The 26,463-nt window shown below is 42.8% G+C and overlaps 1 protein-coding gene across 1 annotated transcript in view; it reads right to left on the reverse strand.

Moving 5' to 3' along the window:
- The window catches only part of LOC138764078 (collagen alpha-1(XXIV) chain), a 410,285-nt gene that overhangs the window by 184,530 nt on the left and 199,292 nt on the right, over positions 1-26,463 (reverse strand). Inside the window, exons 20-23 of the mRNA XM_069939403.1 lie at positions 7,898-7,951; positions 4,575-4,628; positions 2,282-2,326; positions 817-870 (exon numbers count right to left, since the gene is read on the reverse strand). Coding sequence (XP_069795504.1) covers positions 817-870; positions 2,282-2,326; positions 4,575-4,628; positions 7,898-7,951 — 207 coding nt within the window. The remainder of the gene's footprint in view (positions 1-816; positions 871-2,281; positions 2,327-4,574; positions 4,629-7,897; positions 7,952-26,463) is intronic.

Consider the following 26,463-nt stretch of genomic DNA (forward strand, 5'->3'; position numbering starts at 1 on the left):
CCCAGACAGAGTTTAGAACTTGGGGCATTGAGCAAGATCAAAGCCATTCAAAACTCAGGGGTGTTGGAACAATTGCTCACAGGCAGCAAGATCTCTAGAATTATCATCCCAGGAGGGGTGAGGAGACTGGATCACTGGGGGTTTAAAGAGCAAAGGTGAGGAGACTGGATCACTGGGGATTTAAAGAGCAGGGGTGAGGAGATTGGATCACTGGGGGATTAAAGAGCAGGGGTGAGGAGAATGGATCACTGAAGGTTTAAAGAGGAAGGATATGGAGACTGGATCACTGGGGGTTTAAAGAGGAGGGTGTGGAGACTGGATCACTGGGGGTTTAAAGAGGAGGGAGGGGAGACTGGATCACTGGGGGTTTAAAGAGGAGGGAGGGGAGACTGGATCACTGGGGATTTAAAGAGGAGGGGTGTGGAGACTGGATCACTGGGGATTTAAAGAGGAGCGGTGTGGAGACAGGATCACTGGGAATTTAAAGAGGAGGGGTGTGGAGACTAGATCACTGGGGATTTAAAGAGGGGGGTGTGGAGACTGGATCACTGGGGGTTTAACGAGGAGGGGTGTGCAGACAGGTTCACTGGGCGTTTAAATAGGAGGGGTGTGGAGACGGATAATTGGGGGTTTAAAGTGGAGGGGGATAAATATTTGTAAGATCGGGGAGATTGAGGGCATTGGGGAATTGGCACAGAAGCAGAGATGAGGCCTGGAGCAGATCAGCCGTGATCACAGTGAATGATGAGTCAGAAACAAGGCGCCGAGTGCCCTGGTCCAGTTCCCCTGTGGTTGTACCCCTTGGCCCTGAGTTACCTTCATGCCATCCAATCCAACTTCTCCGGGATATCCTTTCCGACCCAGTCTGCCCTGAAACAGAAATATGGTGCTTAGGAGAGTGGAACATGGAACAATCCAACACAGTACAGGCCCTTAGGCCAATCCAAGAAAACCACAACAATCTAAGCCTTCCCTCCCTCACACCCACAACCTCTCTTTTTCTTACATCCATGAGCTTGTCTAAGAGATTGGGGTCCCTATTGTAGCACCCTCCACCACCACCCATGCCAGTGGGTGTGACCCCACCCATTACGATTCGAGGTTCACTGAACGGAAACACTGGGCCTACGCACCCGATGGGGATAAAATCATACCCCAACCCGAGCCAGTCGTAAGCCAATATGACCCCAACATTATACCTCATGTCCTGGAACCCACCAAAAGAATGCACCCCAAACATCTCAGCCGTCATCGAGTGACTGAAAATCAAACTTCACAGCTGCCTGAAATCATAATTTAAAAAAAAAGCACTGGAAATACTCGGCACGTCAGGCAGCTGCCATCAGGGGAGGTCCTGGAGCAGTGATCCTAACCTCTTCTCACATGCCACCTTATGTCTTTCTTTGGCTTGGCTTCGCGGACGAAGATTTATGGAGGGGGTAAATGTCCACGTCAGCTGCAGGCTCGTTTGTGGCTGACAAGTCCGATGCGGGACAGGCAGACACGGTTGCAGTGGTTGCAGGGGAAAGTTGGTTGGTTGGGGTTGGGTGTTGGGTTTTTCCTCCTTTGTCTTTTGTTAGTGAGGTGGGCTCTTATGTAATCCTTTACTAACCACAGAGCATCTTATGGCATAGGACATCTGTCCATTGTCTCACATACGATCCCACCAAGACCATATGCAAATTGGAGGAACAACACCTGATTTTCCCTCTGGGCTCTTTCAACCGGGTGCCATTACCATCAGCTTCTCCGGTTTTGCATATGACCCCAGCCTGACTGTACGAGGCCATGGACAGGTATGTCGAGTGGGGATGGTGTGTGCGGCTGAGCGAAGGTGCTCGACAAAGGTTGTCTGTTTTCATCTCATTGAGGTACACAGTCCTTGAACAAACCCCTTGACTCAGATGCACTACTGAACTTGGCCGAGCTCTGAGCACACACATGCCTGGGATGGTAAACTGGCATCGACTAGGGCAGAGGCAGGTCTAACAATATATCCGGGTTTGGATCCCGCGCTGTCTGTAAGGAGTTTGTACTTCCTCCCCGTGTCTGCGTGGGATTTCCCTGGGGTCTCTGGTTTCTACCCACCATTCAAAATGTACCAGGGGTTGTAGGCCGTTTGGGTGTAATTGGGCTGAAATGGCCTGTGACTGTGCTGTAAGTCTAAATTAAAAACAAATTCTTCCTTGTAGGTCATATTAACATGCATCTCTACATCACAGGTGAACACTCTTAGAGAAGGGAGCTCTGGAGAAAGAGAGACGGACAGGTTTAAACTTACAATTGGCCCAGAGCTTCCTGATGGTCCGACTGATCCTTCAGCTCCCTGTTATACAAGAACAAGTGGGTCAAAGGAGTTGGCTCTGTCACCACCAACATCGCAGAGATTAGTTGTCACCTTATACCAAGCACAGTGATGCAGTCTGATTGGTTCCTCTGACATTCAGACAGTCTTGTAAAGTAGACAAATAAGGGCATCATTACTGAGTATCAATAAGGTTGGAATAGCGTAGAGAAGATTCACTAGGATGTTGCCCGGACTTCAGGAACTGAGTTACAGGGAAAGGTTAAACAGGTTAGGACTTTATTTCCTGGAGCGTAGAAGAATGAGGGTAGATTTGATCGAGGTATTTAAAATTATGAGGGGGACAGACAGAGTAAATGTCGGTCGGCTTTTTCCACTGAGGGTGAGTGAGATACAAACCAGAGGACATGGGTTAAGAATTAAGGAGGAAAATTTAGGGGGAATCTTCTTCACACAGAGAGTGGTGGGAGTGTGGAATGAGCTGCCAGCTGAATTTTAACACTTAAGAAGAATTTGGATGGGAGGGGAATGGAGGGCTATAGACTGGGTGGAGGTCAGTGAAACTAGGCAGAATAATAATCTAGAAGGGCTGAAGGGCCTATGTTGTAATGTATAGTTACAATGTAATGGAAGATGAATTAGCACCAAGCAAGGGCAGTGTGAGAGCACTGTTGTGGGGTTCGTTCAGTTGTCTGATGGCTGCGGGGAGGAAACTGTCTTTAAGCCTGTTGGTGTGCGCTTTCCTACTCCTGAGCCCTCTCCACAATGAGAGGAGAGAGAAGAAAGTGTGTTGGGGATACGATGGGTCCTTCAGTGCGTCGACTGCCTTTCTCAAGCAGTGGGGAATGGAGATGGAGTCCGTGGAGGGAAGGAAGGGGTGTGATGGAGGGAAAGAAGATGTTTGATGTACCTCGTTGGTGCATGACGGGGGGGGGGTGTGTGATGGGGAGGGGTGGGTAATGGAGGGAAGGGGGTGGGTGATGGAGGGAAGGGGGTGGGTGATGGAGGGAAGGGGATGGGTGATGGAGGGGAGGGCATGTGTGACGGAGGGAAGGGGATGGGTGATGGAGGGGAGGGGATGGGTGATGGAGGGAAGGGGATGGGTGATGGAGGGAAGGGGATGGGTGATGGAGGGAAGGGGATGGGTGATGGAGGGAAGGGGATGGGTGATGGAGGGGAGGGCATGTGTGACGGGGAGAGATGTGTGAGGAGGGGTTGTGTGATGGAGGGGTGGGGGTGGGTGACGGGGAGGGATGTGTGAGGAGGGGTTGTGTGATGGAGGGAGGAGGGGTGTGTGATGGAGGGGAGGGCATGTGTGATGGAGGGAGGAGGGGTATGTGATGGAGGGGAGGGCGTGTGACGGAGGGAGGAGGGGTGTATGATGGAGGGGAGGGCGTGTGTGACGGAGGGAGGAGGGGTGTATGATGGAGGGGAGGGCGTGTGTGACGGAGGGAGGAAGGGTGTGTGTGACGGAGGGGAGGGCGTGTGTGACGGAGGGAGGAGGGGTGTGTGATGGAGGGGAGGGCGTGTGTGACGGAGGGAGGAAGGGTGTGTGAGACAGAGGGGAGGGCATGTGTAACAGATGGGAGGGGTTTGGTGATGGGGAGGGGGTTGGTGATGCGGGAGGGGATTGGTGATGGAGGGGAGGGGTTTGGTGATGGAGGGGAGTGGCGGGTGATGAACGGGAGGAGGGAGTGTGATGGAGAGGGGTGGGTGATGGAGGAGAGGGGGGTGTGTGTTGGAGGAGAGGGGGTGTGTATTGGAGGGGAGTGGAGTGTGATAGAAGGAAAGGGGCATGTTAGGGTCTAAGCCAGGTTCAGTACCCTCTGCAGTGCCTGGTGGACGTTGGTGGAGCAGTTAAGGTCCCATGTGGTGATATACCCAGAAAGGATACTTTCTATGGTGCCCCTCTAACTCTTAGTGAGGGACCTCGGGGACACATCAACTTCCCGCAGGCATCTGGGACTGTGGATTCGTTGGTGCATGAACTCACCTGTAACATCGATGTGGGTGATCTGCTGTGAATTTCCCCCAGTGTGAGGGTGAGATGTGACCCTGGGTGGGGGAAATTATGGGAACAGGTCAGGAAGGGCAGGAGGTATGAAAATGGGTTCTTGGTCAGCATGGATTTGGTGGCCGAAGGGCCTTTCATTGCTGTAGTTACTTCACTGAGCTGGAAGTGCCAGGATGAGCCCATGAACCATGTGACGATGTGACAAATGGACCAGGTCTGATACCGCTCCACTCCAAGGGCCTATCCCTCACCCACCTGCTGGCCCTTGGATCCACGGGCTCCTGGAGGGCCCCTCTCACCAGGATCACCCTAAACAGACAAGCACAAGCACATTATTAAGATCTTGACCCATAGCCCTCCTGTTCTGTCAGGTCCCCATCCCCATCCTTAGTCCTCCAGTCCCAGGAACGTTCTCAGAATCCTTTCTGCATCCATCCCAGATGAATGACATCCCTCCTCTGGCTGGGTGATCAGAACTCTGCACAGTTCTCCAAGTGTGGTCTTACCAACATCCTGTACTGTTGTCACGGGACCTCCCAGTTCCTGTACTCAGTGTCCTGACTAATGAAGGCAACAGTTCAAATTTATTGTCAGAGTACATACATGACTTCACAGACAACCCTGAGATTTTTTCTGTGGGCAGGCAGAATTTCTATAATGGATAACTGTAAACTGTACTCAAAAAAGGAACGAACTGTAAACAATCTGACTGTACAAATGCAGATGAAGAAATATTCAGTAATAAATAATGTGCAAAGTGAGAGTCCTTAAATGAGTCCCTGGTTGAGTTTGTCGTTGAGGAGTCTGATGGTGGACGGAGAGCAGCTGTTCCTGAACCTGGTGGGGCGAGTCTTGTGGCACCAATACCTCTTTCCTGATGGCAGCAGCGAGAACAGAGCGTGTGCTGAGTGCTGTGGGTCTTTGATAATCGCTGCTGCTCTCTGGGGAATACTAATGCAACTCTAAGGAAATTTCATGTAATATTGCATTTTCCATTTTATTACATGCATGGCAATAAGTGAATCTCAAATCTCAAACACTACAGCAGAGTACAGACCCTTCGGCCCTCGATGTTGTGCCGACTCACATATTCCTACCAAAAAAATATTACTCCTCCCTACCCTATAAGCCTCTATTTTTCTTTAAATGATGTGCCTGTCTAAGAGTCTCTTAAAGGCCCCTATTGTTCCAGCCTCCACCACTGTCTCTGGCACAATATCATGGCGCTACTCCACAATCTAGACCTTTGCTCTCCTGCACCCATAACCCTCTATCGCATCCATGTGTCTGTCGATCTTTTCAATGTCCCAGTCTCGACCACCAGCCCTAGCAAGGCATTCCAGGCACCCACCACTCTCTGTGTACCAAACTCTCTGACATCTCCCCTAAAATTTCCTCCCCTCACTTTGCCCAGCTATCATCTGGTGTTTGCACTTGGATGCTGAGGGGAAGAAGGTGAAATCCTGAGAGGCATTGATCAGTTGGACAGTCAGAATCTTCTCCCCTGGGTGGAAACGTCTCAGACCAGCGAACGTGCATATAAGGTGGAGGGGGGGGGGGTAATTTAAGGGAGAGGTTCATGCAAATATTCTAATAAAAGCACACAGGAACTCAGCCGGTCTCGTGGCGTCCATAGGACATAAAGTTTTATCACCGACATTTAAGGCCTAGGCCGCAAATATTTTACACAGAGCATGGTGGGTGCCTGGAATGGGCTGCCAGCGGGAGTTGTGGAGGCAGACACAATAGTGGAGTTTACCCCTTTGTACTCTGGCCATTTTCAAACTTTCACAATATATAGTCCAGTCTGGGTCCATGGGTAAACTACAGCACGAATCAGCTGGTGGTGTGTGTAAAACCAGTCCCGGAAAACAGGGACACAGAGTAACTGCGCTTGTTGGTAGACAAGTTTCTAGACAGACATGTAAATACAAGGAGCATGGAGCGATATCTTTCAGAAGCCAGCAGCAGAGCTTTGACTTGATTTGAACATCATGTCCAGCAAAGACATGCGGGCTGAGGACCTGCTCCTGTGTGTCCTCAGTCCAACAGGAGTGGGCAACCTGGGACAGCAAGGAGACAGAATTGTCTGGTGGGATCTCGTACAGCCACACCACTGGTGTGGAACATGCAGTCAGAGCCCACCACTAAATAAAGATCCTGCAAGTTCCGTGCCATGAGCTTTCACTTTCCCCAATATCTACATCTGTTACTGGTTGGAGCACAGTCTCCTCATCCATTGGTTGAGAGCCCAATTACTTTTAAAGATGACATCAGGCAACTATGACTTTTGGAAGGTCATTCCACTCAGCCCCCCCTCTCTGAGTGTAGAAGCTTCCTCTTATGTTACTTCTAAAACTTTGCCCCCGAACCCTTAATTTATGACCCCTCGTTCCAATCTCCCCTACCCTCAGGGGAAAGAGTCTATTCACATCTACTCTATTTATTCCCTTCATAATTTTAAATACCTCTATCAAATCCCCTCTCAACCTTCTACGCTCCAATGAATAAAGTCCCATTCGACTCAATCTTTCTTTGTATTCTAGATACTTCAACCCAGGCAACATTTTCATAAACCTTCTTTGGACCTTCTCTACCTTATTTATATCCTTCCTATAATTTGGAGACTAGAACTGCACACAATACTCCAAAACTTGGCCTCATCAATGTCTTCAACAGTTTCAACATCACCTCCCAGCTCCTATATTCTATGCTTTGATTTATAAAGGCCAGTACACCAAAAGGCGCCTTCGCCACCCTATCGTTATCCAGTGTGAATGGCAGAGAGGATCACTGGAGTCTCCCTTCCCCCTACTGGGATTGTTGTTTGAAGAGGGCGGGCAAAATCACTGAGGACCCCTTCCACCCCTCACACAGCATCTTCCAGCTGCTCCCGTCGGGGGAAGAGGTACAGGAGGATCAAAGCCAGTACCACCAGGCTGAGGATCAGCTTCTTCCCACGGGCAGTGAGAATGACCAAAGGAGCGGCTCCCACTGATCCTCTGAGACACTCATAATCATGAAACAATATTAATTTATTTGTACAGATGATATACATAACCTGCATATGTATTGTGTGTGTGTGTGTGTGTGTGTGTGTGTGTGTGTGTGTGTGTGTGTGTGTGTGTGTGTGAGTGTGTGTGTGTGTGTGTGTGTTATGCCTGGTTGTGTGTCTGCGTGTTTTGCACTGAGAACCGGAGAACATTGATTCATTGGGTTGTACTTCTACAATCAATTTGACTTATTCTAAAACATCCTAAGTACGTCCATTGTCTCCCTGTATCTCATACCCTTGACATGATCTTGCTGTTTAAACCAAGGAGACGCTAGGGAAAAGTCACTCACCCATTTCCCCACACATCCTTTCTGCCTCTGCTGTTGTTCAAGGACTATCCACTTCATCTGATAAGCTTGTCCAGCTGTTCCCCCTTTCCCCTGCCTCTACTGTAATATGAAGCCAACTCCATCTTCACCTTTCCCCAGTTATGAAATAAGCCAAAAGATAAACAGTAACTATTCTTTCTCCTCAGATGTTTCCAGACCAAAGAATCAAAAAAGCAAATGGATTTTTATCCTACCTTTGAACCTTCACCTCCGTTAGGACCTGGCAACCCAATGTCTCCTGGGAAACCCTGATAAAAAGAAAAACCATTTTAATACATCAACCGTCCCAAGAACCTCAGCAGTCTCCAAGCTGGATTCAAACTTCTCCATGGTCAGCTGAGAGTTCCAACCCCACCCAGCTCCGACAACCCCTCATCAAGCCCCACACCCCTCTGAGGAACCCTACTTCTGCCCTTCATTCCCACTATTCTAGTACCAGCACCACAGCTGGGCAATGAGCCCAGAGCTCCATCCCCAACCCTCAATGGATGAAGGAGAGGTGGAGAGATATTCCACTGAATTTGACTCTGTCAATTGAAAATGTTGTGCTACGAGCCCAGACCCCAAAACCCAGCAGCAATAGATATTCACCAAGACAAATGGTTACTTCAACAAAAGTTGCTTTTAATTCCTTATTACTTTCAACTTTAATTAACCTAATTTAACTCCCTTCTAATTCTAAGCCCACATGTATGTAATGTGTGTGTAAGTTCAGGAAAGTTCTTTGATTCATTGTCCAATCTCACTTCTCACTCCTCCAAGTTCACTGGTATCAGGTAATTCTTATACTGTGCACAGAATTTAACATTTATAAAGCTCAGGAAGGTTTTTGTCAGTTTTAAGAGAGAGATTCATTGTTCGCTGGACACCCACAACTGATTCCTTGTAACCAGCCACATCAGTGTCTTGCCCAAGAAACTTGCCCCATCAGGGTTTTCCAGATGATAACCTCTTTCTTTCAGATCACCACAGAGTTCCTTCTTCTTTCTCTTATTTCAAATTAGAAATTTGAAATAAGAGAAAGAAGAAAGCCTCTTATATGAACTACAAGGAGTTTGACCAGGCTGAACTAAGCACTCACAACCCATCTTCCAATTGGGGTTTCCAGAAGTTTTCCAGCTTGTCCTGTTCCAGTCCCTGCTGCTGCGTACTGTAAAACAGCTGAACTGATCTCTCTCTCGATTTCCCTCTCAGAATGAAAGCCTATTTTAACTCTCTCTGCATGCAAAACCACATGACCCTTTTAGAACAGCAAGTTCTACTCCAGACAGCCTGTGGCTCTGACGTGTTCTTTAATCTGTTGCCTTTTTGTAAATAACGATCCATTATATAACCATATAACCACTTACAGCACAGAACAGGCCAGTTCGGCCCTACTAGTCCATGCTGTAGCAAATCCCCACCCTCCTAGTCCCACTGACCAGCACCCGGCCCATACCCCTCCAGTCCTCTCCTCTCCATGTAACTATCCAGTCTTTCCTTAAATGTAACCAATGATCCCGCCTCGACCACATCTGCCGGAAGCTCATTCCACATCCCCACCACCCTCTGCGTAAAGAAATTTCCCCTCATGTTCCCCTTACAATTTTCCCCCTTCAATCTTAAACCACGTCCTCTAGTTTGAATCTCCCCCACTCTTAATTGAAAAGGCCTATCCACGTTTACTCTGTCTGTCCCTTTTAAAATCTTAAACACCTCTATCAAGTCCCCTCTCAATCTTCTACACTCCAGAGAAAAAAGCCCCAGTCTGCACAACCTTTCCCTGTAACTCAAACCTTGAAATCCTGTCAACATTCTTGTGAACCTTCTCTGCACTCTCTCTATTTTCTTTATATCTTTCCTATAATTTGGTGACCAAAACTGTACACAATACTCCAAATTTGGCCTCACCAATGCCTTGTACAATTTCATCATAACCTCCCTACTCTTGAATTCAATACTCCGATTTATGAAGGCCAACATTCCAAATGCCTTCTTCGCCACAGCATCTACCTGAATATCAGCCTTGAGGGTACTATTTACCATCACTCCTAAATCCCTTTGTTGCTCTGCACATCTCAACAGGCTACCATTTAATGTATATGACCTATTTAGATTTGCCTTTCCAAAATTTAACACCTCACACTTATCTGTATTAAATTCCATCAGCCATTTCTCAGCCCTCACTTCCAGCCTTCCTAAATCACCTTTTAATCTTCGGTAATCTTCCTCACGGTCCACAACACCACCAATCTTTGTATCATCCGCAAACTTGCTTATCCAATTCTCCACCCCTACTTCCAGATCGTTAATATATATAACAAACAATAGTGGACCCAGGACCGATCCCTGAGGAACTCCACTAGTCACCGGCCTCCAATTGGACAAACAATTTTCTACCACTACTCTCTGACACTTCCCATCCAACCATTGCTAAATCCATTTCAGTACCTCCTTATTTATACCTAATGCCTCCACCTTTTTTCCTAACCTCCTGTGGGGAACTTTGTCAAAAGCTTTACTAAAGTCTAAATAGACAACATCCACAGCTTTCCCTTCATCAACCTTTTTTGTAATCCCCTTGAAGAACTCAATCAGGTTTGTCAAGCATGATCCACCCCTGACAAAACCATGCTGATTACTCCCTATCAATCCCTGTACCTCCAAATATTTGTAAATACCATCCCTCAGAACACTTTCCATCAACTTACCCACCACAGACATCAGACTCACGGGCCTATAATTTCCAGGTTTGCATTTGGACCCTTTCTTAAACAGCGGAACCACATGCGCCACCCTCCAATCCTTTGGCACCACCCCCGTGGCCAGTGACATCCTAAATATCTCTGTTAATGGCCCCACTAACTGTCCACTAGTCTCCCTGAGTGTCCTTGGGAATATTTTGTCCGGTCCCAGAGATTTATCCACTTTTATCTTTTTCAACACAGCCATCACTACCTCCTCAGTTATCCTTATATGCTTCATGACCTCCCCACTATTTTCCTTTACTTCAACTGGTTCAATATTTTTTTCCCTAGTGAATACCGAGGCAAAGAAATCATTCAAAATTTCCCCCATTTCCTCTGACTTCTCACTCAGCCTACCCTCGCTATCTACAAGGGGTCCAATTTTATCCCTCACTAATCTTTTACTTTTAATGTACCTATAGAAACCCTTTGGATTTATTTTTACTCTGTCAGCCAAAGCCTCTTCATGCCTTCTTTTGGCCTTTCTAATTTCTTTCTTAAGATTCCTTCTACACTCCTTATAGTCCTCCTTCAAACTCTCAGCTCTCTGCTCTTTATACCTCTTGTACACCTCCCTTTTTCTCCTAACCAAATTTCTAATATTCCTTGAAAACCAAGCCTCCCTTTGATTTCCAGCCTTTCCTTTGATCCTCACTGGGACATATCTACTCTGTACCCTCAAAATTTCTTTTTTGAATATCCTCCATTTTTCATTTACATCCTTACCTGAAAATATCTTGTCCCACTCAATACTCCCCAAATCCTTTCTTATTCCTTCGAAATTTGCTCTTCGTGATGTCTCTTGGGCACTCTCCAGAGCTTTTGCAAAGGCCTTTAGAGCCAGCCTGTCTAGCAGAGCAGAACTCCAGTATTTTAAATAAGATCTGTTTAAAAAATGTTTCTATGTGACCTACACTAAAAAACCTGCCCCAATTTATCTCCCAAAAACATACCTATCTACAATACGAACACAAGATATTCTGTCACCGTTGGCAGTAGTTGTTTAAAATGTCCTTAACCACGGGTGAAGTGCTGGAGGATTAGCTAATATTGATCTGTTGTTTAAAATTCTAAGAATAACCTGGGTAATTATAGGTTGGTGAAACTGACATGTAGAGCAGGTAAATTACTGGAAGGTATCCAAAGAGACCAAATATACCAGAAGTTGGATAGGCCAGGCCTGTTAGGGATAGTCCACAAGTGCATGGACGGTCATTATCTAACCAATCTTATATAGAGTTTTTCAAATTACCAGGAAAGTTAATGAACGAAAGGCAGTGGATGTTGTCTACATGGACTTTTTCTTTAATATTTTATTTATTAAAAGCAATGATACATACATTAAAAAAAAACAATAAATATAATCCAGAAAAATCATGGTGTGCGTGTAAACAACAAACTACTTCCCCTACTACCCATCCTCCTCCCATGTGACCCCTCCCACCCACCTCCCCCCCCCCCCCCAATGCCAACTAACCTATCCCCCATAACGGAAAAAAAGGAATGAAAGGGGAGATGTAAACCAAAACTGACACAATTAATTAATTAATTGCCATGCATTTGAGTAACTCTATGACTGCGGCTGGAGAATTCAAAATTTTAAACCTATATGATCCAAATAAGGTCTCCAAGTTTTACAATAAAAAAATAATTATTGCGTAAATTATATGTTATTTTTCCCAATGGAATACAAGATTTCAGTTCCATCTGGCATCTATATATACTCAAATCAGTCTCATTTTTCCAAGTAATTGCTAATTATTTTCTGGCTACAGTCAATGCTAATCTCAAAAATGGAATTTGAAATCTAGTTAATCTTAATTCTAAACACAACTTCTTAATATTACCTAACAAAAATACTGATGGAACTAATATAAATTTCATTTTAAAAATAACTTCTAAAAAATCCTTAAGTTGCTTCCAAAAAGAATTTACCACATCACGTGACCAAGTCGAATGGGAAAAAAGAACCTACTTCTTTCTGGCATCAAAAACATAAATCTGAAGAAATTAACTTACATCTCTTTAATTTTTCTGGAGTTAAATATAATTGATGTATAAAATTATAATGAACTAACCGATATCTCACATTAACAATTTTAGACATACTATCTCTACATAAGTTTCTCAAATCATCTTGATTAATAAATATTCCTCAATCTTTTCCCCCATTTTAACCCAGATTTATGCAGATCAAATAGGCATTTTATTCTGTAATAATGAATACATTTCAGATATAAAACCCTTCTTCCTACCATCTTTAAGTAAAATTTCAAATTTAAATTGTCTAGGTAACCACAAAGTATGTCCAAAATTATCCAATAATAAAGGTTTAATTTGATAATAACAAAAAAGAGTATTTGATAATATTACATATTTTTCTTCCATTCTTTGAAAAGAAATAATATAACCCGTTTTATAACAATCTTGTACAAATTTCTTTTTGATCAAATAATTTCAAAAACTGATCAAGTGTAAAAGGAAAAAGCTTATTTTGATATCAGGATGTTTTACTTGAAATTTTCCCTTGAGTACCTGTTACAATTTATTTTCTTCCATAATTTCATTAAAACTATCAAAATAGGTCAATTATAATTATGTAATAACTTAGAATTCCATTTGTAAATAAAATGATCCATCTTCTTCTCACCAATAATTCAATGCTTGTCCATACTTTTCCAAATCAAACATTCAATTAATAAACCTTAATTGTGCCGCTTTATAATAATATTGAAAATTCGGAAGCTGTAAACCTCCTAATTCATATTTCCAAGTTAATTTTTGTGAAGATACCCCTACCATCCTATCTTTCCATAGAAATTTTCTCACAATAGAATTCAAATCTTTAAAGAATTTTTGAGGAATCTTACAAGGAATAGATTGAAAAAGATACTGAATCCTAGAAAAAATATTCATCTTAATACAATTAACTCTTCCTATTAATGTAATCGGTAAACATTTCCATCGATTCAAACTATTTTTAATTTTATAAAATGGTAAATAATTTAATTCATACAAAATGACTAAAATTACTATCTACTTAAATATCTAAATATTTAATTTTATCTGACCATTTAAATTTAACAATATGTTTACAAGAAGTAAACTTCTGCTAATGGCATGATCTCACTTTTTTCCCCAATTAATTTTATAACCTGATATTTCACCATACTGTTCCTACCATTTTAAAGAATTCTGAGATTCTGTTAAATATATCAAAATATCATCTGCAAATAAGTTAATTTTAAATTCATCCAGAATTACTTAATACCCTAAATTTTATTATCTTGTAGCCGCAGTGACACGGCTCCTGAAAGAACATACACAACCAGACGGGTTGAGCTCAGTGAGAAGACTACTTTATTGCAGGCTGCTGGGCTGGACTTATACTCCCAGCCCGGACCTGGCTGAGAACCGCGCTGGGAGGGCGCTGATATCACCCGGGAGTCACGTGGTCCCCCAGCGCGGGCTTCTGACCTCTGTGCTGGGAAGAAGGGAAAACCCTCGACGGCGCCATTTTGGTCAGCTGCCATGCCGCGTGGCTTACAAGTGGGGCCGGTTCGCCTGCCTAGTGGTGAGCTGCCACACAGCACCCCCCCCCCCCAGAACAGGCGCCTATGTCCTTTTTCACCGGTCGGCCTCGCTTCTTGGGCTGGACTACAAACACGGGCTCGGTGGGATCGAGGTGCTCTGGCTTCAGCCTGTCCATGGTAAACAGCTCCCGCCTGCTGCCAATGTCCAACGTGAACATAGAGCTGGAACGCTGTTTAACCCTGTATGGCCCCTCGTACAGTCGCTTCAGAGGGGCCGCGGTCGAGCCACGCAGAACAAAAATGTACTCCGCGGAAAGCAGTTCACCGGGAACGTAAGATGGGCGGGTGCCATACCTGGGCAGCAGTGTGAGCTTGAACGAGTCCAAGCGTGCTCTGAAGTGAGGAAGTAGTTTGTGCGGCGACTGCTGGGGATTGTGAGGTGCGTTGATGAACCCACCAGATAGTGCCAGTGGCGCACCGTAGACCAGCTCAGCTGATGACCCCTGCAGGTCTTCCTTGGGAGTGGAGCAGATGCCCAGGAGCACCCAAGGCAGTTCATCCGCCCAGTCAGGACCGGTGAGGCAGGCCATGACTGCCGATTTAAGGTGGCGGTGCAGACGTTCGACCAGTCCATTGGCCTGCGGGTGGTAGGCCGTGGTGCGGTGTACCTGGATCCCCAACCTGTTGGCGAGCTGTGTCCACAGCGCAAATGTGACCTAGATGCCCCGATCGCTGGTGAGGTGACCTGGGATGCCGAACCGGGCGACCCAACCATGCAACAGTGCTCGGGAGCAGGCGTCGGTGGAGGCATCTGGCATCAGGATCGCCTCGGGCCAGCGAGTGGTGCGGTCCACCATCGTAAACAGGTAACGGTTGCCACGGGAAATGGGTAAGGGCCCGACGATGTCCATGTGAATGTGGCTGAACTGTTCCCGGACATGCTCGATCTCCTGTACAGGCGTCCTGGTGTGCCTGTGCACCTTGGTGATATGGCAATGGGTGCATGTTCTCGCTCAGCCCGTGATCTGCTTCCGCAGCCCATGCCATATGAATCGTTCTGCCACCATCTGGACCATGGACCTGATGGACGGATGTGAAAGGTTGTGGATGTGACAGAAGACCTGCCTGCACCACTGCTGGGGAACCACTGGTCACGGGGTGCCTATGGAAATATTGCACAAGATGGTGCCTACGCTGCTTGGAGTCGGGAGGTCTCAGAACCGCAGGCCCATGATGGCGGTCTTGAAGGACCTCGTCTAATCATCAGACTTCTGGTCCCAGGCAACCTGGTCAAAGTCGAGGCCGGGCGTCAGCACGCAGATGGGCGGTCGCGAAAGTGCATTGGCAACCACATTGTCCTTCCCCGCCTTGTGCCAAATGTTGGAGGTAAATTCTGATGTGAAGGGGAGGTGACGCTGCTGGCGGGCCGACCAGGGATCCTTTGCCATCGCGAGCGCCTGAGTGAGAAGTTTGTGGTCGGTGAAGATGGTAAAATTCCTCCCCTCCAAAAAATTGCGGAAATGCCGCACTGCCAGGTAAATGGCCAGTAACTTGCGGTTGAAGGAACTATACTTGCATTCTGGCGGGCAGAGCAAGTAGCTGAAGAACGCCAGCAGCTTCCAATGTCTATTCACGTGCTGCTCCAGGACGGCACCAATGGCTGTGGCAGAGGCATCGACTGAGAGTGCCGTATGTAGGTCGGTGTGTGGGTGGGCGAGCATGGTAGCCTTCACAAGGGCATCCTTGGTGACTTTCACGAGGGCATCCTTGATGGCCTCAAATACGGTGCAGGCTTCTGGGTTCCAAGCAAGCGTTTTGTGCTTGGCTGCGATGAGGGTGAATAGCGGCTGCATGATGCGCACAGCTCCCGGGATGAAGTGGCTGTAAAAGTTGACCATACCCATGAACTCCTGCAGCCCCTTGAGGCTGTCCGGGCGTGGGAACTCCCTGATAGCGGCGACCTTCGCAGTGGCTGGTATGGCTCCTTCAGCAATGATGTTATGTCCCAGGAACTGAATGGACTCTTTCCCGAACTGGCACTTGGCCAGGTTGATGGTAAGGCCGAAGTCGGCCAGCCGACATAGGTGGGCCTTGTATTGCACCCGGTCCTTGCTGGCGACGAGGATGTCATCCAAATAAATAGATGAAATCCAAGTCCCTGCCCACAGAGTCCATGAGGCACTGGAAGATCTGAGCAGTGTTCTTGAGCCCAAACGGCATGGGCAGGAATTCGAACAAGCCAAAGGGGGTGATGATGGCCATCTGATGGCCAGCCTCCGGAGGCTTTCGGGACCAGGTGGAGCGGCGAGGCCCATGAGCTGTAGGACCGTCAATTGATCCCCAGTTCCAACAGGTGTGAAAACTCCTCCTTTGCCACCTGGAGTTTGTCAGGGAGGAGCCAGCGTGCCTTGGCGTGAACCGGTGGGCCCTGGGTGGGGATGTGGTGGAACACCCAATGGCGCGGCAAGGCAGCGGAGAACTGTGGCTTGAGGAGTGTCGGGAACTTGTCCAGGATTCGCTGGAACTCGTCTCTGGGCATGCTGATCATGGCCATTTGTGGTTGCTCCGAGTAGGAGGTGTCAAGGTGAATGGCCTGGAAGGTACAGGCGTCCACCAGGCGCCTAACTCGAACATCCACCAGAAGCCCATGTGCGAGGGGGAAGTCTGAACCCAGGATGGCGGTCGGGAGGGACAAGACAGTGAACCTCCACGCGAAATTTCGTTGCCTGATCTGGAAGTGGAGTGTCTTGACTCTATACGTCCGGATTTCTGTTGCGTTGGCTGCATGGAGGGGAGGTCCAAGAGGTTGGTTCCTGGACTTGATGGCCGTGGCCAGGATAACACTGATCTGGGCTCCAGTGTCAATGAGAAACCCCCAACCGCTGACTGAGTCCCGCAGGTAGAGGAGGCTGTGTCCTTGGCCAGCCACCACAGCCATTAACAGCGGCTGGCCTGGTCGTTTCCCTGGAACGAGCAGGGCCGACGACACTTCCGAGCCTTGGCTCCCCAGCGCTGGTGGTAGAAGCAGAGGTCTGGAGCAGATGCTGTGGCCTTGGGTTATGCTCTTGTGGGCCCCTGCAGGGGCCAGATGCTCTACCGCAGCACTTGGGACGGGCTTGGCGTGGTCGTGCCCGAGCCTCATGACCTGTTGGACCACTGAGCCCTCCGGGAATCATGCAAACCATAGCTCTTGGGCCTTTTGGGTGACCTTCCTCGGGTCGGTGAAGCTCTCCTGGACCAGCAGCGTCCAGATGTCCCCGGGCATATGGTCAAGGAAAATGCGCTCAAAGAGTGGGCAGTTGGTGTGATCACCCATCCATCAGGGACCATGGGCGACCCAGGGCATCAAGGTGCAGCATCCGAGGGGCACGCTGGTGCCTGGATAGTCTGAGGGATCCGGTAAGCACTCACTTGATGGTCTCGTATGTCTTCGGCGGGTGGGTGCTGAATGAGATGCAGCACGCGTCTGGCGGTGGCCTGGTCCAGGGCAGCGACCACATGGTAGTATTTGGTCGTGTCGGAAGAAATCTGGCAGAGGTGAAACTGAGCATCCGCGTGGTCGAACCAGGTCTCCAGCTCCTGAACCCAGAATTCAGGTATTTTTATGGCTATAGCTCTGATACCAGACTCACTCATGATGGGTTCAGAGATGTTTGAGCCAGTCGGGGTCACCATATGTAGCAGCAGTTATACTGGTCTTGAAAGAACAAACACCACCAGACGGGTTGATCTCAGTGAGCAGACTATTTTATTGCCACGCTGGGGGGCGCTGACGTCACCCGGGAGTCACATGGTCCACCAGCATGGGCTTATAAGCCCTGTGCTGGGAGGAAGGGAAAACCCCCAACATCGCCATTTTGGTCAGCTGCCGCACCGTGTGGCTTACAAGCGGGGCCAGTTCACCTGCCTAGTGGTGAGCTGCCACAATCTTGCCTTATCATCTGAGCCAAAAGGTTCAACAACTAATGCAAAAAGAGCTGGTGACAGAGGGCAGACTTGTCTATTAGATATATTCAATATAAAAGGCAAAGATAACTGTCCATTCGTCACAACTCTAGCAGTAGGATTTTTATATAAAGCCTCAATCCAACCAATAATTGGTCCAAATTTAAAGTTTTACAAAACTTTAAATAAAAAATCACCATTCTACTCTAACAAGTGTCTTTTTTTGCATCCAATTATATGACCATTAGTAGGTTGGAAGAAATATTAATCAAAGAAATCAATTTCACAATATTGTTCACTGAATAGCGATTTAAAAAAAAATAAATCCAGCCTGATCCAAATGAATCAAACCTGGTAAATATTTTGCCAGTCTATTTGCTGGAACCTTCATTACAATTTTAAAGTCAACAATTAACAACAAAATAGGTCAATAAGATCCAGTTTTCAAAGGATTCCGATCTTTTTTTAAGAATAACTGTAATAATGGCCAAGAATCCAGAAAAGAATGAACCTCCATCGCGTGTTTCAGTCCTTCCATCAATAATGGAATTAATAAATCTTGAATTTTTTTAATAAAATTCAGAAGTAAAACCATCTTTGCCTGAGAATTTCCCATAAGGCATAGATCGAAATGCTTCTATAATCTCTCTAGAGGTAAAGGGAGCACTCAATTCTTTAATATTCACACTACTCAAAGAAGGTAAATGAAGGTCAGATAAAAAAATTTCAATTTTAACTTAATCTTTATCTGATTCAGATGTATATAATTTTACATAAAATTCCCTAAACACATCATTAATCTCCTGAGGTTTATATGTAATCATTGAATCTTTTCTAATAGCATTTATTGTTCTTGAAACTTGTTCCATCTTTAATTGCCAAGCTAAAACATTGAGCTCTTTCCCCTAATTCATAATATCTTTTAGTTCTTTGTAATAACCTCTCAAATTTATGTTTGAACTGAATTAAATCATAATTTCATATTAATCAAACATATTTTTAAAATCTTTGTTGAATTCTGTTGTAAATCTTTTTCTAAAATTTCTATCTCCTTCTCCAATTTATTAACTTCAGATGAATATTGTTTCTTAATTTTAGATGTAAAACTAAAAATTTGTCCTCTTAAATATGCTTTTAAAGCATCCCAAATATCAAATTTACTATTAACTGAATCCGTATTTTCAAAAATTGCTGTATTTGATCCTTTATAAAATTATAAAATTCTACGTTTTTTAACAACAAAGAATTAAATCTCCATCGATACGTAGTATCAATTTTTTCAAACCTGTACTCATACTCAGCTGATACAACACGACCTTGTAATTGTGCTGATATCAAAAATAAATCTATTCTACAATAAGAGTCATGTCAAAATGAATAAAACAAAAAATCTTTAGGATTTAATCTCCTCCATATATCAACTAAATTCATATATTTCATTAACATTATCAACTGTTTGTGCCATTTTAGTCCTAATTACGGTTTTTGGAGATTTGTCCAATAATGGATCCAAACAACAATTGAAATCACCCCTAATCATAACATTTTCATATGTCTGATTCAAATTAAGAAATGAATCTAACATAAATTTCTCATCTTCTACATTAGGAGCATAAATATTCAGCAAAATTCATGATTCAGAATAAATTTTACAATTTATAACTAAAAGTCTACCAACTGATTCAATTACTGATTTCAACTTAAATGATAATTTCTTATTAATCAAAATAGCTACACCTCTTGCTTTAGAATTAAATGAAGAAGCTATAACCTTACCAACCTAATCTCATTTTAATTTCTGATGTTCCTTCTCAGTTAAATGTGTTTCTTGCAAAAAAGCAACATCAACCTTCAATTTTTTAATATGAGCCAAAACTCTTTTTCTCTTAATTTGATTATTGAGCCCATTAATGTTAAAAGGAGAAAAATTTAAATTCCAATCCATGGTCAGTATACAAAAAAAATACATCTTCTCAAAAGAAAGAAGTAAAATAAACCCTATAAAAACCCCCAACAACAAAAACCAGGGCTGCACCATCGTACCTCTACCTCCCTCGATTATACGGGAAGTGACCAATGCCACAAAGTGGTCAACAACTTGGGAAGGAGAAGCAAACAAACCCACCACCCGCAAAAGAACAATCAATTAACAAAACAGTAAATAAATCATCTCAAGTACGATAAGCTTCCTCCAAATCTGTTAACTTGATCAATGTCAATTTCAACCAACTTTGACATTTCCTCTCTTGCCCACCATTCTTTTTCTCCTCTTCAGTTGATTTGAACTGTTGAGAAAGACTTTCTCGACTTTTCTTGTTTATTATCAGGGAAAGAATCAGTAAATGTAAGAGCTTTGGCATTGTCACGAAAAAACTGGGACTGAAAATCTCCATAAAAAAACTTTGTAAGAATAGCAGGTTATCAAAAAGCAAATTTATATCCTTTCCTCCACAAAACAATTGGCAGAATGAAACTCTTTGTGATGTTTAATAACAGCTTGACTCAAACCTGCATAGAAAAAATCTATTATTCTTGACCACCAAAGGACCTTGATTTTTTTCTTGCCTTCTGAACTCCAACCCGTAAAATCAGTTCTCTTATCTTGATAACGCTGATACCTGATTAATACAGCCCTAAATCATTTGGAAAATATTCCTTTCCCAAAACGTCAGGAATCCATTTCTGAAAAAATTGTGCGGGTCTACCCCTTCAAAATCTTCAGTTAGTCCAACAATTTTAACATTATTCCTTCGACTTTGATTCTCAAAAGCGTCAATCTTCTTTAATAAATCATTGTTGTATTTCCCATCCGGTAAAAGGATCCTCCATCTGTTCCATTCTTTCTTTTCATTGCTCAACATCATCGCAACAACCATGAAAATCCTCTTCAATCTTCTTCACTTGACCCTGTACTTTATCCACTAGCTTCACACATTTTTCCACATCAGACTTAATGGTTAACGTTTCTTTCCCTCATACCAGTAAATTGATTTATTCCAAGAAGAAAAACCTTGATTCATTTGCTTTGACATAATTTCAATTTGTTTAGAAAAAGTATCTAACTGAACTACCGGGTCTGGATAATATGAAGTTTCAGACGTCTCCTGAACATATTTAGATAAGGGCCTATCCTTGTATATCAGTTTCCTCTTGTTCTGTGCCTGGATAGGCCTCCTCTTCTTCAGTTCCACCAACGACCACCTTCTTCTTCCTCCTTTGAAAGTGATTGCATCTCGACCCGTCCGTGGGGTCTGGTCCTCTCCCACGAGAGATCAGTCCCCTCCACACCACGGGCCGAAATTGAAGTAACGCGCATGTGCGGAGTTTCACGCATGCGCTGTTGTTCTTCATAGTCTGAAGGAAGACATCACTGGGCTCCAGCGCCATCTTCGCCAGTGCTCCAAAGAGTCGGCGCTGGAGTCATCTCTACCTTTCTCGAAGATGGTCTCTGTGGATGCAGATGGTGAGAAATCGCCTCTCCAGGTTCCATCTCCATCTCGAAGGTAGCCCCAAATCCTTCTGGGTTTCTGGGTCATTTTTTTTAACTGTTTGAGATTCTGTTTCCTTCATTATTACAGTTAACAGTGCTTTATAAAAATATTTAATATTTTTTAAAACAACAAAACTTTTAAAATCGGGATTTTAACAGTTCTGTTGGGAGAGGTGTCTCCTCACGTCTTCTACCTACGCCATCCCTACATGGACTTTACTAAGACCTTTTTTTTTAAATATTTCATTTATAATATTTTTAATCATATAACATCAATTATAATATACTCATACAGAAAGTATACAATTGAAAAAACAACCCCCCCAACCTCCCTCTCCCTCCCCATTAACACCCAAACACCCCCCCATTCTACCAAGAAAGGAGACCATCACTTAAAAAAACATTCAACCATTTAGCTGGGGAAACCGAGACACCTGCCGGAGTGGACCGAGAGATTAACGCTTCAAACCAAGAATGTTTAGGTATGGGCTCCATACTTTTACAAAAAAATGATAGTTATCTCTCCAATCTATATCTTACATTTATAACCTTAGTCACACTATACTTACATAAATTTCTCCAAACATTTTCATCTATCTTCCTGTTTAAGTCAGATTCCCATTTTAATCTTGATTTATGAATATTTAATTTAGATATTTTATTTTGTAATAACAATTCAGAAATAAACTTATTCGTTTCTTCTTTAGTAAGCAATAATTCCAAAACAGATTGTCCAGGTAATTTTAAACTGTGGCCTAATTTTTCCAATAAAAGGGTTTTTACTTGATAATTGCAAAAAAAAAGTATTACGAGGTCTTCATCTGATTAAAAGATACAAACTTCCCCACTTTAAAACAATCTTCAACTTTTTAAATCCCCAATTGATTCCATATCTTCAGAAACTGATCATAGACAGTAAAAGGTAAAAGTTTATTTTGATATAAAGACATTTTCACTGAAATCTTTCCTTTTCCACCTATCTCATCATCAATTTTTACTCCATATTTCAATTAAATGTTTCAATATTGGTGGGTCTCTACAGATTAACAATTTTGAATTCCATTTATAAATAAATTCTGACATAAATTTCTCATCAATGTTATCTAACTCTATTCTTGCCCAAATAAAGGTTTATTTAAATCATTCATTAATAAATTTCAATTATGCAGCTTTCTAATAATTCTGAAAATGGGGAAATTGTAAACCACCTAATTCAAATTTCGATTTTAATCTCTCCGAAGGTACTCTATTAACTTTCCTTTTCCATGAAAATTTCCTTACAATTGAATTAAGATCTTTAAAAAATAATTTAAGCCAACTTAACTGTTAACTTAGCAAAGAATCAATTTGCAAATGCCACTGTGACATACTTGGGTCATGTAGTTGGTCATGGTGAAGTGGCACCTCTTCAAGCAAAAGTGAATGCAATTTCTGAGTTTCCTATTCCCGATGGCAAGAAAGCAGTGAGAAGATTTTTAGGAATGCCAGGATATTATAGGAAGTTTTGCAGAAATTTTGCACATGTTGCTGTTCCTTTAACCAACCTTTTGAAGAAAGGGGAGAAATTCGTGTGGACGAAAGAGAGTCAGACAGCTTTAGAAAATTTAAAGGACACGCTATGCCATTATCCTGTGCTAAAATCTCCTGATTTTAACAAACCTTTTTCTGTAACAGTGGACACGAGTGAAGGAGCAGCAGCGTCAGTTTTATTGTAGAAACATAAATGAAATTGACCATCCAGTTGCCTACTTTTCAAAGAAATTCAATATTCATGAAAGGAACTATTCTACTATTGAAAAAGAACTATTGTCTTTTGTGTTATCTCTACAGAATTTTGATGTATATCTCAGTACCTCTCAAGAACCGATTGTGGTATTTACTGACCACAATCCTCTGGTGTTCTTGAATAAAATGAAGAACAAGAACAGAAGATGGTTAAACTGGAGCTTGATATTACAAGAATATAATCTGCAAATTATTCATATCGGAGGTTCTAATAATATTATAGCAGATTGTCTGATAAGATATTAAAACTGATCATGTATAAAATGCTCTCAACATTGTTACTTTATTATAACATGTATATATTGTGAATTGTTATATTTTTGGTGATTTTAAAGACAGTTTAGTTATTACTGAATTTTAACTCAGAGTTAAAATTCCTTTAATATTATAAGGTAATGGATTATAAATATTTGGGATTTTGGTAAGATTAGTGGGTTACATACATACACACATTTTAAAACAGATCTTATTTGAAAGACGGAAGAATTCATATTCAATAACATTGCAGGATATCGGGAGAATGTGATGCACATTTCACAAGTAGGTGCTAATTGAACTGATGTCATAAAAGGAATGGACGAGAGACACTGGCTGTTGGAAGCTCTTTTCAAGGGTTTTGACAGAGTGCACAGAAAGGACAATCCTGGGTTTTGTTTACCTAAGACAACATCTTGACCAAGAAGATCTCCTGTTGTTTGCTGAAGAAGGTGGAGGTTTTGCAAGTGAGAGAGTCACATGGGCTTCCTAGCAGTTGGAAGTTGGCAGTTGGAGAGAGAGGGAGAAAAGAGAAGCCCTCTCAGCTTGTGTGTCTGACACTGAAAGCAGCTGAACAGTGCAAGCCAGGAAGAGCTGGTTGAAAACAGAAAGTTCCAGAGCAATGGATGGCTGGAGGTGCTATCTGTCTGATGTTTCTCTTGGAATAAGCAGAACAGAACAGAACTCTGTGCTGGGCTGAAAGAAATTGGTTATCATCTGGAAAACCCTAATGGGGCAAGTTTCATCAGCGAGACATTGACGTGACTAATGGTGGTACCTCAGTTGTGGAAATCCTGGAACAACAAATCTCTCTCTGCAAAGCCTAACAAGAACCTTCCTGAGCAGTAAACAGTTACCTTTTGAGCACCAAAGCCTGGTGAACTTTAAACATGTTAAATACTGTGCACAGTATAAGGATTGCCTGCATCCAGAGAACTTGGAAGGAGAAGTGAGATTGAACTGTGAACCAAATAACTTTTCCTAAATTTACACACACATTACATATACGTGCGCTTAGAATTAGAAGGGGGTTAATTCGGATTAGTTAAGTATAGAGATAAGTTAAAGTTAGATTCTGTTTTCATGCTTAAAGTTGATTAAAAAATAACTTTTGTTTCAAAACCCACTTGTCTTGGTGAATATCCATTGCTGCTGGGTTTTTAGGGTCCTTTGGGCTCGTAACATTTTATAAATCAATACATCATCCACAAACATACTAATCTTATATTCCTCCTTATTAACTTCAATTCCTTTAATACTAAAATCTTGCCTTATTGATTATACTAATGGTTCAATTTCCAAAACAAATAATGCAGGAGATAAAGGACATCCTTGTCTGGCCATTCTAGTTGATGAAAAAGAAGAAACTTGTCTGTTAGTAACTACTCCAGCCAAAGGGTTTCTATTTAAAGCTTTAATCCAATTCATAAATATTGGCCTAAATTGAATTTTTTGCAAAACCTTAAATAAATACTTCCATTCTAATCTATCAAAAGCCTTTTCTGCATCTAATGATAAATGATAATGCTAAGTCTGATTTCTTCTGAGAGCTATGAATTAAACTAATTAATTTAGCTATATTATCAACAGAATTTTTTTAACAAATCATGATTGATCTAAATGAACCCACTCAGGTAAATATTAATTCAATCTATTAGCCAGATCTTTGGCAACAATCTTATAATCAACAATTAATAACGATATAGGTCTATAAGACTCCACTTTTAGTAAATCTTTATCTTTCTTAGGTATTATAGTGCTTGAAAAAGATTCTGCTAATGAACAAGTTTCCGTTGCTTGTTTTAATAAAGGCATTAATAAGTCTTTAAATTTTTTATAAAATTCAGATGTAACCCCATCTTTGCCTGGAGATTTGTCATTTTCCATAGAATTAAAAGCCACCGCAAGTGGGCTGATCTCGCCTCCAACCGTGCATCTTGGCGCCTCACAGTTCGGCGGGCAGCAACCTCCTTTGAAGAAGACCACAGAGCCCACCTCACTGACAAAAGGCAAAGGAGGAAAAACCCAACACCCAACCCCAACCCACCAATTTTCCCCTGCAACTGCTGCAACCGTGCCTGCCTGTCCCACATTGGACTTGTCAGTCACCAACGAGCCTGCAGCAGATGTGGACATTACCCCTCCATAAATCTTCGTCCACGAAGCCAAGCCAAAGAAAAGAAAAGAAAAGCCTTAATAACTTCTTTCAACATAATGGAGAATCTAAATCCTTTTGAGCTTGGCAATTCAAAGATGGAAGTTGAAGCTTCTGTAAAAAAAGCATTAATTTCTCCTTCATTACTTCATGATTTGGATGTCTATACTTAGTATAATATCCTGTGGTTTATAAGTAACTTTTGAATTCTTTTTAACAGCATTAATAGTTCTTGATGCTTGCTCCATTTTCAATTGCCAAGATAATATTTTTTCATTCTCCTAATTCATATTTTTGTTTAGTTTTGTCAATTAATTTCTCAATCCTATATGTCTGTATTGAATTATAATGCATTTTTAATTTATCAATTCTAACCTCTTTTTTCAGATAGGTTTTTTGTAATTTTTTTCCCAAAATTGTTATTTATTCACTTCTTTAAGATAATTTTTCTTAATTTTAGTCAAATAACATTATTTGGCCCCTTAAATAAGCTTTTAATGCATCCCATAAAATAAATTTATTATCAACCTAATTCTTAAAGTCACAACATTCTACATTTTTTTTAATAATGAAGAATTAAATCTTATTCTATAAATTGAATCAATTCTATCAGAACTTAAACAAGACATCAATAATGGTGAATGGTCTGATACAATTCTAGATTTATGTTCAATTCTCTCTTGTAAATGAGCCGAAATTAAAAAATCTATTCTAGAATAAAAATCAAACTGATAAGAATAAAATGAATAAGCTCTCTCTCTAGGATTCAATTTTCTCCAAATATCCACCAAATTTAAATCTTTCAATAACATCAATATTCTTTTAGCAGTTTTTGTTTTCATTAAGGACTTTGTAGATTTATCACAAATTG

Source organism: Narcine bancroftii, chromosome 5 (genome assembly GCF_036971445.1).
Source record: "Narcine bancroftii isolate sNarBan1 chromosome 5, sNarBan1.hap1, whole genome shotgun sequence".
Taxonomy (NCBI): domain Eukaryota; kingdom Metazoa; phylum Chordata; class Chondrichthyes; order Torpediniformes; family Narcinidae; genus Narcine; species Narcine bancroftii.